This window comes from Pelmatolapia mariae, linkage group LG6, assembly GCF_036321145.2.
Source record: "Pelmatolapia mariae isolate MD_Pm_ZW linkage group LG6, Pm_UMD_F_2, whole genome shotgun sequence".
In the NCBI taxonomy this organism is placed as follows: Eukaryota; Metazoa; Chordata; class Actinopteri; order Cichliformes; family Cichlidae; genus Pelmatolapia; species Pelmatolapia mariae.
The window spans coordinates 20,070,917-20,088,726 of record NC_086232.1 but is presented as its reverse complement, the minus strand read 5'-3'; the positions used below and the strand labels follow the sequence as shown (position 1 = coordinate 20,088,726).

The 17,810-nt window shown below is 41.3% G+C and overlaps 1 protein-coding gene across 3 annotated transcripts in view; it reads left to right on the top strand.

Annotated features, from left to right (window-relative positions):
- Window positions 1-6,748: 6,748 nt before the first annotated feature.
- Window positions 6,749-17,810, top strand: part of sh3gl2a (SH3 domain containing GRB2 like 2a, endophilin A1) — a 39,177-nt gene continuing 28,115 nt past the window's right edge. For all 3 annotated transcript variants that reach the window (XM_063476149.1, XM_063476148.1, XM_065471060.1), the window contains exon 1: window positions 6,749-6,956. In XM_063476149.1, the coding sequence (XP_063332219.1) occupies window positions 6,912-6,956 (45 nt within the window). In that variant the 5' untranslated portion in view covers window positions 6,749-6,911. The remainder of the gene's footprint in view (window positions 6,957-17,810) is intronic.

Below are 17,810 nucleotides of genomic sequence, written 5' to 3'. Positions count from 1 at the left end.
TGGAGGACCTTATGAGACCCACAAACACATGACTACAGCCTGGCTTATGTTAGCTGTTTGTCTCTGGTGGCATGACTGGCATATTTGTGACAAATGACCCCTGGTCTGCTGTAGAAGTCAGTCCATTTTTTGTTTTTCTTATTAACACCTGCACACACACACACACACATACAGGTTCATAAAGGATACATTGAATCTTTCTTAAGGGCTTTATTTATGATGAAATATAAACACAACCATTTGCTAATGTTTTAACGATTAATATAAAAAAAAAAGTTTCTTGTGGTTCATTGCCTCAGAGGTAAAAAGAAACAAGCTGGGGAATGTGATTCACAGTCTGTTTAGTTTTACAGATGCAGACAATGAATATAAAGCAGCACATTCCTGAGCATTAAAATGCATTTTTCTGAGTAAAAGACCGTGGTAAGTAAATACTAAGTAAATTTTAAAGATCCCGAGGAAATCAGTTCAGATGGTCTTGGATATTACCACAAAAAAAAAAAAAAATGCCACAGAAAGGTTACCTGATCAGATGGTAGAGGCACCTTCTCTTGATCAAAGCAAAGGAACAAATCTTCCTCTCCAAGATTTTGACGATCTTCATCGACTTCATAGACTATCTGGTCTGTGAGCACAGGCGCTGAGCAAAAGCCCCTTGTGCCTGTGATTTCACTTTTCAGTCACCACACAGAGGCGATAGGTGGTGATAAGTGAGGCCTGCTATTTGGCTTTAAAGAGGTTCTGACAAACCATCTGGTGAGGGAAGTAGGACTTTGCTCGGAGGAGAACTGATAGTCTCAGCCAGGTATGTTATGATGATGGAATACTATCCACACTGAGTCTTTTAAAACTAAAACTTATTTTTACACATTGGCACCTGAGTCTGTCTGGTTTGCTCACTTTGTCTCCTGTGCCTTTCTCAGTCATGATTGTATATGTTTAGCACCTACTAGCATGTGTCTATTTATTTTGTACCTATATGTGTGTGTTTTTTCCTATTCTGCCTTTAAATATGCTTCGAGAACTCTTCTGTGGAGTTTAAAGACTTTTATTAACCCATTCCCATTTCTAACCCAGAACTCACAAAGATCATTACACGTTATGGCAGATAGGATTAGCCCTATTTTTAAAAGGCTGGTGCTACGTTGGATCAACTCTACTGCATTAACTAAACTACCCTAAACACCAATCACGACATAGCTCTGTCAGTTCTCCCTCTGATTGATCCAACATAGCGTCAGCCCTCCTGAAAAGTCAAACTGCGGTGCCTGTTCTGCTTGGTTTATTGCTGAAGCATTTCAAGGCGTGTTATAGCACAGTGCGCTGGACGATAGCCAACTATATGCAAATTCTTTCCAAGTCATGGAAAGGTGAATCAGTTCTTCAGCTCATGCAAAGTGACGCTCGTGGAAGTTTAATCATCCAGGGTGCAGGCTGTATGTTTTCTGAACATATACCTGGTTTATGAGCTACAGCGATCATTGTAAAAAACACATTCTTCTTGGTTTTCCCCTCAAATATTTGGTTTTCTTAATAAAGTCATTAATAAGGAAACTAGAATCTCCTCATGTATCTAACTTTTGGATCGAAATGCTGTATTTACATTCATAAGCTTGTCATATATGCTAAAGAATACACTTCGTTTTTTAAGCAGAGCAGCTGATTTTCAATGCAATGAAGCAAAGTTGTTTCCTTTTACAGACTCCTTATCACAAATGACTTTTCATTTAAATCAAATCTGTCTTTGACTCGCATGAGGAATGAAGAGTATCCAGTTGGTGAGCTTGGGATTGCATCTCTGCCTTTGATGAAAGACATGGTCTGTTGATTTCATTATACTTTGACCTTTAGGTTTAAGTTTTAGGCTGTTTTAGAGTGGAAGGTTTTCGCTTTAATTTCATAAGTTAGCATCATAACTGAAAGAACTGTGTTGCACATTTAACACATAATGTGCTGATCGCAAAGTTATCAAGAGTCTGACACTACTGTATGTTTTTGGGCAGCTGTTTATTTTTTTATAAGGAAGCTTTCTCAGCAGTTCTCCAAAACATCCAAAAAGAAGCCCACAGACTTCTGCTACACAGTTCTAAGGACAGATGAAACAAAAGTCAAACTCTACAAATTGATGGAGAAATGTGGAGAGAAAAAAGCTCATGACCCAGAGCACCACCCCATCTATCAAACAGGTTGCTTCAGTTATGGCTGCCAGTGAAACTGGCACGCTGGCATTTATTGATGATTTCACTGTGGATGGAAGTAACAGGCTTTATGCAGTACTGTAGAGGAGCTTACTGTGTGCTCAGATTCAGCCAAATGTGTCAAAACTCACTGGATGACAATTCATTATTTAGGAGGACAACAATCCCAAACAGAACCTTAAAAAAGAATTTTTAAGGGTAAAGAGGTAGAATATCCTTGACTGCCCGAGTCAAACGCCGGCACAGTCAACGTAGTTAAAACTGAGCTGCATCCCATTTGTTGTAGAACAAACTAAAAGCTGTGAGACTCTACAAGCAACGATTGAAGCCAGCTGCAGAGGTGGCCTGAGTGAGCACTGCTTATAGTGTAAAAAAGCCTAGAGCAAACCAAATATATGATTTGTATTATATTTTCTACAGAACATGTGCCATTTTTATTCTTTTTACAGTATCACTCATTGTTACACTACGCGTTACAGGTTAAAGTTGGGGTAGTATCAGCATTTGGAGCTGTTTTGCAGCTTCTGGGCATATCCTGCTCACCATCAGTGACAAGGTAATAACTGGGTTAGTGTTCGCTAGCTGAAGCTCAGAAGAGGTTGAATGATGTAGCATGAAAAGGATCCCAAACACTGAAGAAAATCTCATATAATGTGGCTGAGCTGAAGTTGAAAGTAAGAACTATCAAAAATTCTTCCTGAATCGGTGAATGTGCTGCGGATCTGATACCAGCTACAGCTCATTTAAGGCTTTCTCTGCCAAAACTCATTCTCGTGTGTGTGTGTTTATGTGATCACAGGTTATGATCACTTGATGTGGAAATTTCTAAAGAGTCCGTGTACTCTTGCCCACCACTGTATATTCATTTTTTTACTGGTGTGCAGTCGTTGTGAAGAAGAAACTACACCATCTTTCAAATCAAAGTTTTTTGTGCATCAAGACATAAAAAAATCATGTGCAAAATACATGACGTAATATATCGTTTCAATATTTATTCAACAATAACCAAGCCAAAATTAGAAGCAATAAATAGATAAATAAGTACGCGCTTATTGCTTCAATAGGAATTGAAATGGTAAGTTGCAGCCAGCTACTGTTAACCATATGCATCTGATTAACTGATCATAAGCAAGTGTGAGCACCTCTATAAGATGTGTTGACAGGTGTCTGGTCTGGAGCAATCTGATGTGTGTTAACACAAAGTCCCAATCTTCCCAGGATGTGGACGTCTCAGCAAATTCACTTCTAGATCAGACCGAGCAGTGCTCAGAGAAACTGCAAAAAATCCAAGAGTGACATCTCAGACGCTTCAGGCCCCAGTAAGCATGTTTAATATTAAAGTTCATGACAGTGCAATCAGGAGAAGACCAAACAAGTATGGCACAAGCACATACTTGCCCCTTAACAAATCGCAACACTTGTGGAACGATGTCCTTTGGACAGATGAGACCAAAGTGGAGATGCCATTAAGTACAGCGCACATTTAATGAAAAGCAAACACAGCTTATTTAAACCAAAAGAAATGCAGTGACGGGACCTTAAGACAGATGTGCATAAACAAATGCCCGCAAACCTCAGTTGATGCAACGCTGTAAAGAAGAGCGCGCCAAAATTCCTCCACATCAATGTAGGAGACTGAGAAAGTCATAGGGAAAACAATTACTCCAAGATATTGCTACTAAAGGTGATTCTGCAAGCTCTTGAATAATGTGGTGTACTTAGTTTTTCACACACCTGCTTCTGCAGTTTGGATTAGTTTTGGTTAAATAACTATAGATACAGTGTAATAGGCCATGTGTAGTTGTTCGTGTGAGGTATTTAAATAATTCCAGAGGCTGTTTTATTATCTTTTCATTTGTAAAATCTTAGAATTGAAAGAGTGTGTGATTTATTTTTATGATGACTGTAGATGAGACAAACACCTGAGTTCAGATCAGCGTCTGTGTGAAAAGTACAGCTGAGACTTAATGTCTCATGAGGTAAGACAGAGGGTCACCTGAAGCAGCTGAGGAACCAAGCAGTTTATAAGAGCTGCCTGCAGAAGGCCAGCGAGCAGGAAAACTGAGGATAGCACAACATTCACATCATTTAATCTACTGCAGCAGACAGACAGACAGACAGACAGCACAAATCTCTGAGGCCACTATCATTTATTGTAATAATATGTGGCCTATTGCAAGGTCTGTGTTTCTCATGCGGTTCAGCGGTGCTGCATCATCTTTTACCACTAGGTGGAAGCAGAGCAGTTTTATAATCTGGACTGTGGACAAACAAAACCGACTTTTCACCCCCCCCCCCCCCCCCCCCCCCCCCCCCTCAAAAAAAAAAGTTAGTATCAACTTTTAAATTATAACATTCAAGAAATTGTCGTGACAGACCCATTGTCACTGTTTTTTTGTGAGCTTGGCCTTGGCCTTCCACTTCAGTGACTGTTCACAGTGACACCATTTCAAGATTAAGTTATGTCACTAAATTAAAATCACTACTTTTTTGGGCCTTTTGTTATTTTAGTAACAGAAACAGAAATAATAAACATAAATGAATAAACCCGCTTCTAAACCCGTGTTCGGGGATTCACCACATGATGGCGCCACTAACACAGCAAATGCTGCTCATTTTCACCAGTTCTGATGTTCTGTGGTGTAATGTCTGGTTATTACTAGAGTATACATAAAGAAAAAATAATAATAAAGAAACTGTGGTGAAGATTACAGTTTGTAATTCAGCCAGAATACTTAAAAGTCCTCTCCGTTTACTACATTCGCATTAAAGCGCGAATGCGTCCACTGTGTGAGGTGATCATATTTTACATAAGAAAATAGAAATATTGCTCTATATTTGCACTCTAAAATGTAAAGCGGCCTATGAACGTATTGCCTGGTCTCCCTGCACATACTGTGGTCTGATCGTAGAGACCTTCGGTAGTTACTTTGGTGTTGCCAGCGCTTCTGCACTTCTTACACCCACTAAGCGCCCTGCTGCTGAGAAGCACTCCTCCCACCACAGACAAATGGACACAGTATAACTTACCACCTGTCGTTTGCATTTCGCCGGTTGTGCTTTGTTTTCGGAAACAAGTTATACATTTGAATGCTTGCGTTTATGTAGTTTGTAAGATGATTGCGCCTTTTAGAGTTCATTTTCTCGACTGCGCGCTTAGGATTCGTTTCATTTAAGTGCGTCACGGCCGCAGATATGGCCACATTTACGATTTCATGGCCAATTTTGTGATCGTCGCTCCGAGCCTTATTCAAATACTCTAACCTCGGCCATATGGGATGCGTCTCTGACTGTCTGCCCAAGTGGCCAGCAGACAGTAGACTAGCCATCTGGCGCCGTAGGGGGTGCCGCTGAGCTGACAAATGTGTGCAGGTGACTTGTTTGTTGACTGCTCGCATTGGTCCTGCATTTTTGAGCTGACTTTTCATTGTTTTAATGGATGCAATGATTAATGGACTGAGTCTGGCTCTGAGAGGTGATGGACTCACGCGTAAGCGTGTGTGTGTGTGTGTGTGAAAACTTCAGATATTTTTTTACACCATAACACTGAGTGTGCGCAAGTTACTAGCTAAGTCTTATAGGTGTGATGGAACGTGACAGTGAATTTCTGCACTCCATTTAATTTTCTGTGTGAGTCGATGCCAAAACAGTTTTTGCGCCATGACGCACGAGTAGGCTGCATTTAATACACTGAGTAAGAAGTACAGAAGTGATATGATTTGGATAGTTGGGAACTGACTTTTTTTCTGATTTCTGGATTTTTTCTGAGAATTTATGTTAAAAAAAATACCTTAAAAATAAAAACAAGACAAATATAAACACACAAAATGACTTTAAAAGTCTAACATTGTCTGTTCTGCGAGTGGTTAATAAAATAGAGTTCTGCTAAATGTTGTATAGGTAAGATGGTTTTAATGTTGCTTTTTTAAATTTCTTTCTCGTGTTTGCCTCACTGCTATAGTCTCCTCTGCGCTCTGAAAGCTTGTGTAGGTACACGCATATTAGTATGGTACATTGCTTTTTCTCAATTAATAGTCAGTATTGCAGCCGAACCTGCAGTGTAACCATTCATTATGGCTCTGTGACACTTAGAGACTTTCTTAAGGGAGATAATAGTAATTATTGGTTTGCTGTAGTCTGGTTGTCCGGGGTGGGACGGCTCTCTCCCTTGAGAGATGGGCGCTGTCCAGGGTGCTGGAGATGCTGAAACGCAGAGGTGTAAAGGTCATACTTCTTTCTTTCTTCCCTGTCTCCCACGGGAACCGTTCACACATCACATTTGGGCACAGTGCCCCTCACCAACCCATGTAGCTCTACTACCTAGATCCTCTCCAATCATTGAGACATAAAGAGTAATGTCATCCATTTTCTTGGTATCGCATCACGTTAGTCTCGCGTCCTTTCTGCTAAACGAGCTTAGATTAGAAATACCTCAGCCCCCTTTTTAGAGTTCAGCTGTAGTGAGGAGGCGGCCGCTTTAAACTGAGCAGGCTTCGACGTCAGAGCCGTTTAAGACATGTGGGTTTGACATCCAATAGCCTGATAAGGGCTTTAGTACACCCCCCTTCTCGCAGGAGATCCCTCTGGTGAAGACCAGTGTAGACGGGAGTTAGCCACGGCTGCAAGATCACCAGATTCAATTAGGAGCGAGATTCCCTGCTCACACCTGCAGCAGCACTTCGTATTCCCAGCTAGAACCTCGATTTAGCGAACATGTCTGTAGCGGGGCTGAAAAAGCAATTCCACAAAGCCACTCAGGTAAGAAGATGCGGCGTACGGTGCACCGGCTCTCACTAGATCTTCCACTTACAGTGTCACGTTGTCTGGGGGGAGGAGGAGTGGCGTGAGGTTTGGAAAAGCAGAGATTCATCCCCAACACAGTGATGATTAATTCACGCTAAATGTCGCTGCATTAACACGCAGTGTTGTTGCTAGTTGTGCTCCATTTATCACCTACAACCTCTGGTGCTTTTGTGGTTCTGGGGTGCACTCCGCTGAAAACACTGGCGTGCTGCAGCACTGCACCAACGGGAGAATGCATCAGTCGTGTTTGACTCCGGTGGTTATTCAGTGCGTGACGGGAAAACACGATAATTATTCAGTGCCACGCTTTTTGCGTGTCCATCTGGGAGCCAGATGGCACAACACTGTGATGACAGTGATGTCGGGAACGTCGGTTCTTCTCCGTACCCTTCAGATGACATTCCGCGCAGACAAGCATCGGAGCTGCAGCTCATGCTTGTCGCTCACTCTTGCAATGCGCAAGTTGTGGCCCTGAAATGAAGGACGAGTTAAGTACAGGAGAAACTCCGAGGCGCACCTCGTTATGCAATCGTTAAGTGCGCCTTGGCGGAAATCCGCTCCTACCAGCATCGGCACGCCATGACCTCTGCGCCCTCTAAATGCACTTATCGCCTTTTGCGGGACACCAGGTGATAAATTGAATTAAGCATTCCCCATCCATCACTGAATCATCGGTTATTATTATTATTATTGTAAGGCGCAAGCCCAGCGCAAAGGTATTCTGTTCAAGGTTACCCAAAGCGCTTTCTCAACCCTCTCATTTTAGGCTAGTCATGTATTATTATGTTATTTCAGGTCAAAGTGCACAACCTGAAGGTTTAATCACCTTTAACTCGGGAGCCAATCAGAGCGCTCTTAATTGGGACCTTGAATGCATGGGCTCATCAGCAGCTCAAAGGCCTTGAGTGAGTTTTATTTCCTCTAGCTTGGAAACTTCGGGAGGTTTTCCATTTATAGGGCTGAGTCACAATGACACTGTCCATTAGCTTCAGGGCCCTCACTGCAAGACACACAGAGCCTGTGTGAGTCACACACACACATGTGTGCCCTCCCCCTCATTGTTCAGCAGTTTATCCAATCTCAGAATGGCCTTAGTGACAAGTCTCACTTTGCATTGTTCTTCAACTTTATGAGCAGCTGTCTCTGAGATGGAGGGGAATAGTGCGTTGAATGTGACAGTAATAATCACATGTCTATTCAAGGTCTCTGCCTGGAGATACTGAACACTCTTAATTGCAGGTTGAAACTGACTAACTGAGAATTAAGTAGCAGCTCGTGAGGAGAGGAGTTTACTGAAACAATTGGCAGCTCGAGATCCAACATCGACATGCAGTAGACTCTGTTATTGTTTTTTAATTTGTTTTTCACATCTCCCAACATGAGTCATTTATATTAGTGCTAATGTCACACTGACATTTGTAAGGCCTGTGTTGATCATGAATCATACACTCTGACTGCATGTTCCTAAAGAGCAGTGCTTGCAGATCACCGCTAGGTGCATTATGTTTGGAAGACTGGATCGGGTTCGAGAGTTAAATAAAAGACAAAGTGAAGTAATTGGGAACAATCTCAAATTGCTGTTAACACATTTCTCAGTTTTAATCAAGAGCTCATTTTATCTGATTTGAAATAGACAGCAGCCCACACAGGGCATTGGATGGCTGCACTGATTGTGTTAATTCTGTGTGATGAGTCTATTGTCACCCATTAGCACGGCCCTCCCTCTCCTTGTAGATGTTCCTTTCTCGTCATCAGATGAATCTGTGTGTGTGTGTGTGTGTGTGTGTGTGTGTGTGCGCACGCAACAGAGTAAAAGAGAGGTGGGGATACACATAAGCATTTACATTTGTAAATATGCATAGATTTATGTGGATCTGTGCATGCATAAAGAGGTGTTGTTGACTCTCTAAATATGCAGTAACTGTATCTGAACTTGAAGATTTTTACTTGGTGCTGTCTTCATTAATCTGTTTTATTCCCAGTGTGATTTAATCAGCTTTAGGCTCACAGTGTGTCGTCTCTGTGGTCTCCTGCTGTCTGTTCCTCAACATTATACACACACACACACACACACAGTCCTCTTCCCCAGAATCCCAGTGGCAGAAGGTTCCCCTCAACCCCTCTGTTCCTGTGCCACAGCCTTGTAATCCAAGCCCAGACTTATGTGGGAAGCAACCCAGCAAGCTGGCTAGTTGTACACAGATGACAAATGTTGCTCAACCATACTTTAAGAAGACAGTCACACAACACGAGAAGACGTCGTCAATGCATGAAGTGTTAGAATCGGAGATTCATAATGGTCAGAAAGCAGTAATAAATAATCTATATCCATATCTGCTTTTGTTTTTTTACTTCAATTGTTTTATCATTGCCACGTCTCAGTGCAGGTTAGAGCCAATAAGCCACAGCATTAAAATTATATGCCTGATATTGTGTAAGTCCCCGTAGTGCCACTAAAACACCTCTGACCTATCAGGACACGGATGCAGAACCTGTAGTGTTGTCCTGTGGCGTCTGGCACGGGGCTGCAGGAGGAGATGATTTGAGTCCTGTGAGTTGCAGGTCAGTGCTTGGTCCGTGATGCATGTTAAAGTGAAGTCAGGAAGCCCGAACTGATTACCTGTTTTATTCACATTTGATTGATTTTCCATACTCTGGCTAATCAGTGAATAAAAATTCCCAGAAAAACTTTAGACCATTTTTTAAGCAAATATGCCCCCCAAAATTCTCTGGTTGGAGTGTCCCAGTAACATTTACTGGTTCTTGTGGTGTTATATGACTGGAAAATAAATTTGGGGATTTGATGGATGTTCCCTCCAATGTGGTCAAGTGCTTGTTTACAGGGGGTCGTTTGATTGTTGGGGTTTTCTCTCTATGATTTGAGGGTCTTTAACTAACAACGTAAAGCACCTTGAGGCCTCGAGCACCTTATCATTTAGTTTATTGAAAAAATAAGATCAAAATGACAGATTAACAATTCATATCAAATAGCTGATTTTTTGCAGCAATGATATACTATAACAGATGTTACTGCATATTAAGTTATATAAAAATTAAGTTCAGGAACATCAAATAGATGATATACCCACACAAGCAGGCCTGTATACATCACTTATGGAGTAATTGTTTGAAAATCCAAAACCACACTAACATCAAAATGTTTTAGATGTGAACTGGAATTTTTTTATCCTAAAATGCTGTATCGACCTTTTAGCCCAATGTGTCTCTAATTGCTAATTATCTGTGCAGCGTCAGTCTGGAGTTAAGGACTATGGCGTCTGCTGTATGAGCAACAGCAAATCCTCGTTTTAGTGGAGGAGGAAGATGCATTTCTTTATTGTAGACACTGCTGAGAAAAACGGCTCATAAAAGGCAGAATACCCTGAAGTTAACTGCGACTTCAGTGCGAAATACACACACGCAAACTCAGTTTCACCTTTTCACATGCATCGCAGAGTAATTTATTTCACACAAGCATAATCACACTTTTCTCTGACAGAATACATCTCTCTCCCTCGCTCAAGGACATCGATGCCCTGTGTGCTGCATTAATAATGGGGGCCATTTTAAAAAGAAGTGAAGCATGGGGGCATGAAGGGTAAAACCCAGCAGGGTCCCTAGGAATAGCTTTTTTTAACAAACTTTGTTCATTTAATCTGCAATCCATTAGTCATTCTCACTATGTGATGTAACTCAGCACATGCTATAATAGGTTATAATACCTCGAAAGTGTTTGTATTTCATTTAAACCTGCTATAACGACAGCACAGTGTATTCTTCCTCTTTTGTTTTTAAGCTCACAAGCAGTGTTTTCAACCATCTTATTTTTAAAGGTGATGATCTCTGGCTTAATACGTCACAAGTCAACTCCACCTCGGAGTCAAATGAGTCACGCTTAGAGCAGATTCTACTCTCACGATGCCGCCGTCGCTTTCAGGTTCATTTGCAGCCAATGGTGTGTGTGTGGACGTGCAGCTTTTTATATTGTACCGTCTGCTAACTGTATAGAAAACAAAAGCTTCTTGTGATGGGACTATTTTCAATACCGGTTTTGGGGGGTTTTAGGGCTGCGGTGAGCACATTTTTATCTCGGTCCTGCAAGCAGGAAGACAAAAATCTGTTCATCAAATAGAAGCTGCAGGAGAGAGGAGGGAGGGAGGATGAGCAGGAAAGCTTGAGAACGTGTGGCAGAACCAGTGAGAGATGAAAAAATAAAGAGAGTCTTTGGGGGGTTTCACTCTTGCAGGCTTTTCAGTTAAAATGGTTTCTTTGCTTCTCGTCAGTGTCAGAAAGAAGCTGACGAGTTTCCAAGTTTGGCTCCCTCCGTATGAGTCATGCATGCATCTAAAACATAGTGAGTCTAAAGAGGCTTAATCCAGTTTGTTTCATGCCATGTTGGAATATTTAGCTTCTTGTTGCATAAAATGTATTCTGAAAATGACTGAAATTATGCATGTGTGTAGCGCTGGCTCCTGTCTGTATTACATGTGCATCTCAACCATACCTCACCCACTGCAGAGACTGTTATCTCGATCCAGACTGGTCCACAGGAGTGTCATAAGATAGCCTGTTAGCTATGAGTGAATCGTGGCTGTTCTGCATATGCACTACCCACGTTTTCAGCCTGTTCTTGGGTAATGATCAACACAATGTTGCAATATGCCGTACAGTTTATTAACTATATTATAGCACACATCAATATAAAAATGAGTAAAAATGTGTGCATTGACATGATAACAGTATAATTTGGAATCAACCTGCACTACTTAAATCCATGCACTGGTATATTTGGGTAATAACGCCACCTTTTATGTTTCAGTGGATGCCAAAAGATGGAAATCAGAGCTGAGGATGCAGTTGAGGAACAGAAATACAAGCAGCCTTGATCTGTTTGCAAATGAAATTATATGTGAAGATAGTTTAGCTACATGTCGATGAGTGATTGTTGGATTCTGGGGCTGTCTGCGAGCCGTTACGAGTTGTAAAATCAAAAGGCAGTTATTAGATTTGAACGTCGTATATTTCTTGCAGTGGGTAATGGGAGTGGTGATCCTTTATTTAGCAGTCAGGCCTGGTTCTACAGGAGATTTCCCAGCGTGTGTGCTGAATGCTAATATAACAGCTACACACGTGCCACTCTGATTTATGCTTCTTCAAAAACTGGGCGGTTCATTTTAGTTTGTGGGTGAAAGGCAAATTCTTTAGCATGTAACATTGTGTGTGTATATGTTTCCAGTATCATCTCTTGGTTCTGGAAAAGTATGCAGTGACAAAATGTGAACGGCCGTGGACGGACACCCATGCGAGCCTGGGGATAGCAGCAGGGTCCTTGGATGTGATTGACGCCTGCAGGGCTTTAGGGCAGCAGATTGCAAGTGGGTGACTCATTCAGCCTGGATCCTCGCTATAGGCCTACTGCAGTGCAGCGTAAAACAGATCCAGCTGGGAGATAACAGATGGGGCGGGAGGAACAACAAGAGTGAAGCAAGGAAAGAGATAAGAAAAGCAATGAAGAGGAGGATAGCAAGCATCCTTGTGCTGATAGGGAGTGGCACAGAGGCAGAGGGAGAATTCAGCCAAGAGATGCTGAAGGCTGCAGCAGAAGGACAAACTCTCCGAAGTCAGGAGAGAGTGTGGAGGACAGAAAAGCTCTGCAGGGATTTACTCACATGCAGGCTGTAGGGAAAAAATGCAGCTCAATGCTGAATTTTGACAATTGACAGGATCCTTTTTTTTTTAATTCTAAATTCTGGGTAAGGCTGCAGCTTACATTTGCTTTCTTTCTCAGTTATTTGATGGATTATTTCTATTAATTGGCCAAAATATTTTTTCTAAATAATATCAGAAATTTCACACAGTGTAAAACAGAGATGGCAAGGGAAACAGCCTGTTCTTGCTTTTGAAAAGGTTAGAAAAACAGCACCACTTTGATGGCAGAGCTTAAATTGTAGTCAAATGCTGCTTATCATGCTGTAATCACATATAAGTCACATACAGCACACTTCTAAAGCGGGCTGGACCAGTAAAACGTCCCTTTCTTTCAGTGAAAAGACGTTTAACCACACATTTAATCCACGAGAAGATATCTTAATATAAGAAATAGAATTGCAAATTCAACATTGCTGTTTGTCTCAGTTTTTCCACACGATAAAGAGACACTGCTCTAGTTAATGAAATAAATCTTTAACCTAAGGAATAAAGGTGTCATTCATTGCCTAGACTGGACTGTAATTATACAATTAAAAGTTTCTGTAAAATTCACAGAAAATGTATTTTTCTTTTTTGACCCATTGTTTAAAAACATTCTGTAGTCAGGAGTGAAAAACAGGAACTTTGACACCGCTCTAGGCTCTGTATGATGTCATTGAGAGCATATATCCTCAACATGATGCTCTCATACAGCTCTGGCTTTGAGCCCAGAAGTCCCTCTGACTTGACAGGTTCAACCTGGAAACCATCTGTTTGCAAAGAGCAGCCAATCATAAGAAACTGTGAGGAGGAGGGAGGAGAGGGGCTTAACATGAGATGATGAGATCAATAAGAGCTGTAATTGAACTGAATCATTCGAGGCTAATAGAGTCCAAAAATAGCAATATTGAGCTGCAGTACCATGTTGCGTAAAATATCCCATTTAAGGTTATAGAACAAACCCAAGGTGGCACTTATGGGAATCTTTACTCTTAATAAATACTTGATTTCTGGTCTGTGACAGAAAAGACATGCAGGAGACTTCAAATAGGTGCTGTACTCTTCCCACCTTTCTGCTTCGCGTCATATGTGGCACGCTTCTTCCTGCATGTACATCATGAGGTGAAATGTCCTCCAAAGGCCTGGATGCTCTCTCTTTAAGTCAACCCAGTGAATCCAGGTTTGGCCGGCAGTGGATCAGCAATGCAGTAAAAGCAGTGCTGCACTGGATCCAGTCCAACAGCAGTACCTGCATTAATATCCCTCTCATCTTTTTATCTCCTTTATTTCTCCCCTTCATTGGTGCTTCTAATTATCTGCACTTGCTTGTCATTTTCCTCCCAGCTAAATATCAAACTTTTCTGCAGTGCCCTTCAACCTTTTGTGTAAAGTTCCAAGATATATAATGTTTGATTTTTGTCTTCAAACTGGAAGATTTTTCGCTGGTTCTAACACAGTTTTGCCGTATATTGCACAGCACACATGCAAACTCTTGTTTTCTTATTAGGCGTGCTTCAGAAAGAAATTTAGACCTTCACATAGATATATCAAAGTAACTGTGACAGGTTTTCGTCCAGTGTGAAAGTCAAACACCACCTCCACCACCACACCTCAAACAAATCATTAATTTCCCTGACACTGCATTAATCCTAAAGATAGTATTACGACAAGTTTTTATTGACCTTTGAGCGTGTGACTAGCTTTCTCCAGAGCTGCTGCCACACATTTCAGGGAAAGGGTGTCTCCACAAACAACACAGTAACAGATCTGACACGCTGTATATCTAACTAAATCCTGTATGTTTACTTAAATTATTTAATCGGGTTTAAGCAGCTGAAAACCACCAGCAGCCCACGGAGAGCTCGTGGACTGAGCACTGGCCTTTGGAGTTGCCATTGTTCTGACGTCAGGTTTTTGTTCTGTGGGTTAAAGACAGTCACGACCTGCAGCATTCCCCATAATCCCTATTATTAGCTCGTCCAGTGACTGGGTGCTGTCGGCATATTTTGAATAAGAGCAAAGATGACGATGGACTTTTTAAATATGTAGAGCAAATGTGAATGAACATTGTTTAGCCAGTTTGATATCTGTCAGAGAAGAAGGTGTGCGGAGTGAAAACATTGGTGCCCGGTGTTCTGCTATTTCAATCATTCTTATTTTGACAGCAGCAGTCGCTAGAGGTTCTTTTTTTCTTTCTTCTTTCTTCCTGCAGTTTCTTCACCGTCTGTGGTTTCTCCTTTCACTCCTTCCTCATCCTCTTTCTCTCTCTCAGCATCAGTATTCAGGCCATGGTGGATGTTTTATTCATATTATGTATTCCTGGCATCAGACACTGCAAGAGGCACTAGCTTTGACTTGGGGCCAGTAAAAAGGAACTCTCAGTACCTGTTACTAAGAATTAGGAGAAGGTTATCCTCACCACACTTAATTAATAAGAAAAATGAGCATTTGCCCATTTTAAATATGTTTTTATAAGATTTTCCTGTGTGAGGATTGTGAAGCAAAATGTTTTATTCTTGCAGACAGAGATAGGACTGACGTCTACTTCAGAAGTATTCAGGTCACATCATTATTACCTGCATTTATAACCCTGAAGAATGCAGAAGATTTCCCTGTAAACCTGCTTATCCCACTGATTGTTGAGCTGCCTACATGCTTGGACATGTCGAAGAGGCACTGCAACATAATTTTGGGACATGTATGCTTTTATTGTGCATTCACTTGGAATTAGAGGTGATGTTTAAGTCAGATAAAAGCACCATGTTTTAGATTTAAGCAGAACAAAAGGTGTTAATTATACTTTTACAGCATTACTGAGAACACATCTGACAGGCAGTGATAGTTCGTAGCCAAGTACTCCACTTATATTAAATTATTAGATCCATTTCCAGTTTTTATTTCTACTTTTTCATTTATTTATTTTCATTTTATTTATATTTATTTTATAATATTTGATATTTTCCGATAGGCTGAACAGCGTTACAGATTAAAGTAGTTACCCCTGATCACTGTGACCACTTCCTCTGGGGCATCAACTAAGCAGCGAGCAGTTCTACCAAACAGACTTTTCTCTATTCCGATGTTTCATTATTTCAAATATTTAATAAAGAAAGAAAGATTACAAAAAATATCAGATACTACAGTTATTGTTGCACAAATTTGTTTTTCGTATGCAATATTAGTAATACAGGAATTTTGTGTTTGCGGGTGATTTTTATTTTTCAGTTGTTGTATTTCTGTTTGAATGAAGAAGCTCTTCTTGTCCATTATACCGGATGGGTTTCATTCCCTGACTGCAGATGGTGTGTGTGTGTGTGTGTGTGTGTGTGTGTGTGTGTGTGTGTGTGTGTGTGTGTGTGTGTGTGTGTGTGTGTGTGTATGTGTGTACGGGTTCGTACTATCCTGGTGGGGACCAAAATCTGACTTTTACTATCCTGGTGGGGACTTTCTGCACCGTGGGAACCAAAATCCAGGTCCCCTCGGGGTTGAAAGCAATTTTCACACTCAAAATGCGGTTTTACTGTCAGGGTTACAATTAGGTTATGGTTAGGTTTAGGGTAAGGGTTAGGGTTAGGCATTCATTTTTAATGGTTAGGGTTAGGGTAAGGGGCTAGGGAAAGCATTATGTCAATGGGATGTCCCCACGAGGATAGCAAACCAGACATGTGTGTGTGTGTGTGTGTGTGTGTGTGTGTGTGTGTGTGTGTGTGTGTGTGTGTGTGTGTGTGTGTGTGTGTGTGTGTGTGTGTACGGGTTCGTACTATCCTGGTGGGGACCAAAATCTGACTTTTACTATCCTGGTGGGGACTTTCTGCACCGTGGGGACCAAAATCCAGGTCCCCTCGGGGTTGAAAGCAATTTTCACACTCAAAATGCGGTTTTACTGTCAGGGTTACAATTAGGTTATGGTTAGGTTTAGGGTAAGGGTCAGGGTTAGGCATTCATTTTTAATGGTTAGGGTTAGGGTAAGGGGCTAGGGAAACCATTATGTCAATGGGATGTCCCCACGAGGATAGCAAACCAGACTGTGTGTGTGTGTGTGTGTGTGTGAAAGCAATTGAAAAAAATAAAAAAATCTAGGAAAAGTGGGTTATTTTGTGAAGAGAGAGCAGGAAGAGATGAGAGGAGGAAGTAATGGAGTTAAATGGAGAGAAGTGGAGGATGTTGGGAACAGAGCTGACGAGGAGGCTGCGCTTTGTGTCCCCAGTTTAATGCCTAATTTGGCTCATGAAGGGGCAGTAATGAGGATCGGGAACAGAACATGCTTTATTGTACTTACATGTCTGATAAAGCAGCTCTCCGGGTGTTTTGAGAGGGGGGTATGTCAGGACGTGACAAGGTGGGGTCCTTCTGTTTTTTATTTGTTTGTTTCTTTAAAACAACACCAACAACCTCAGCATCCCCCACCCCCTCCCCCCAAACAGAAAATGCATGTTTCCATCCTAGACGTGGACACACAAAAAACACTCACTCGCCTCGTGCCCAGACAACGGCCTCGCACCATCTGTGGGGGTAAGACTGAATGGCTTGTCAGGGATTATGCTCAGATTAATCGGAGCACAGTGACTTTGCATCATATTTGAGCTGTGTGCGAGCCAAAATCAGGGCGCTGCACGGTAATCTGTGAAACGTGCAGCATGTGCCGGACACGACCGCAAAATAGACCATGTGACAGAGATTCACGACTCTGCCATCAGGCTGTTTTTGGGGTTTATTTTTTGTGGATTCATTTAGCAATTTAAGTGCTGATGCCCTACATGATTAACAACCTTTTTTTTTTAATTTATCAAGCTATATGTTAAGATTATTCCAAATGATGTGAGAATAGAGATAAAACATCTGTTTTGCTATAATCCTATTATAAATATGGACTCAAAATGTTCATTTTATTAGTAATAAATCATTCTAATTAAATATTCACTATAATGTCCTATAATTGCCTTCATGTTATTCTTTGTTGTGCCGTGGGGTAATTATTTATTTGGCTCAATGCTCTGTATAAACAATCCTCTTCATCACCTTCTAGATTTATAAAAATGTGCCGCAGGCTTGGCGGTAAATGGTTATTTTTCTGATGCTCAGACTCAATATGGCAAACACCACCCACAGACAAAGCTGTAG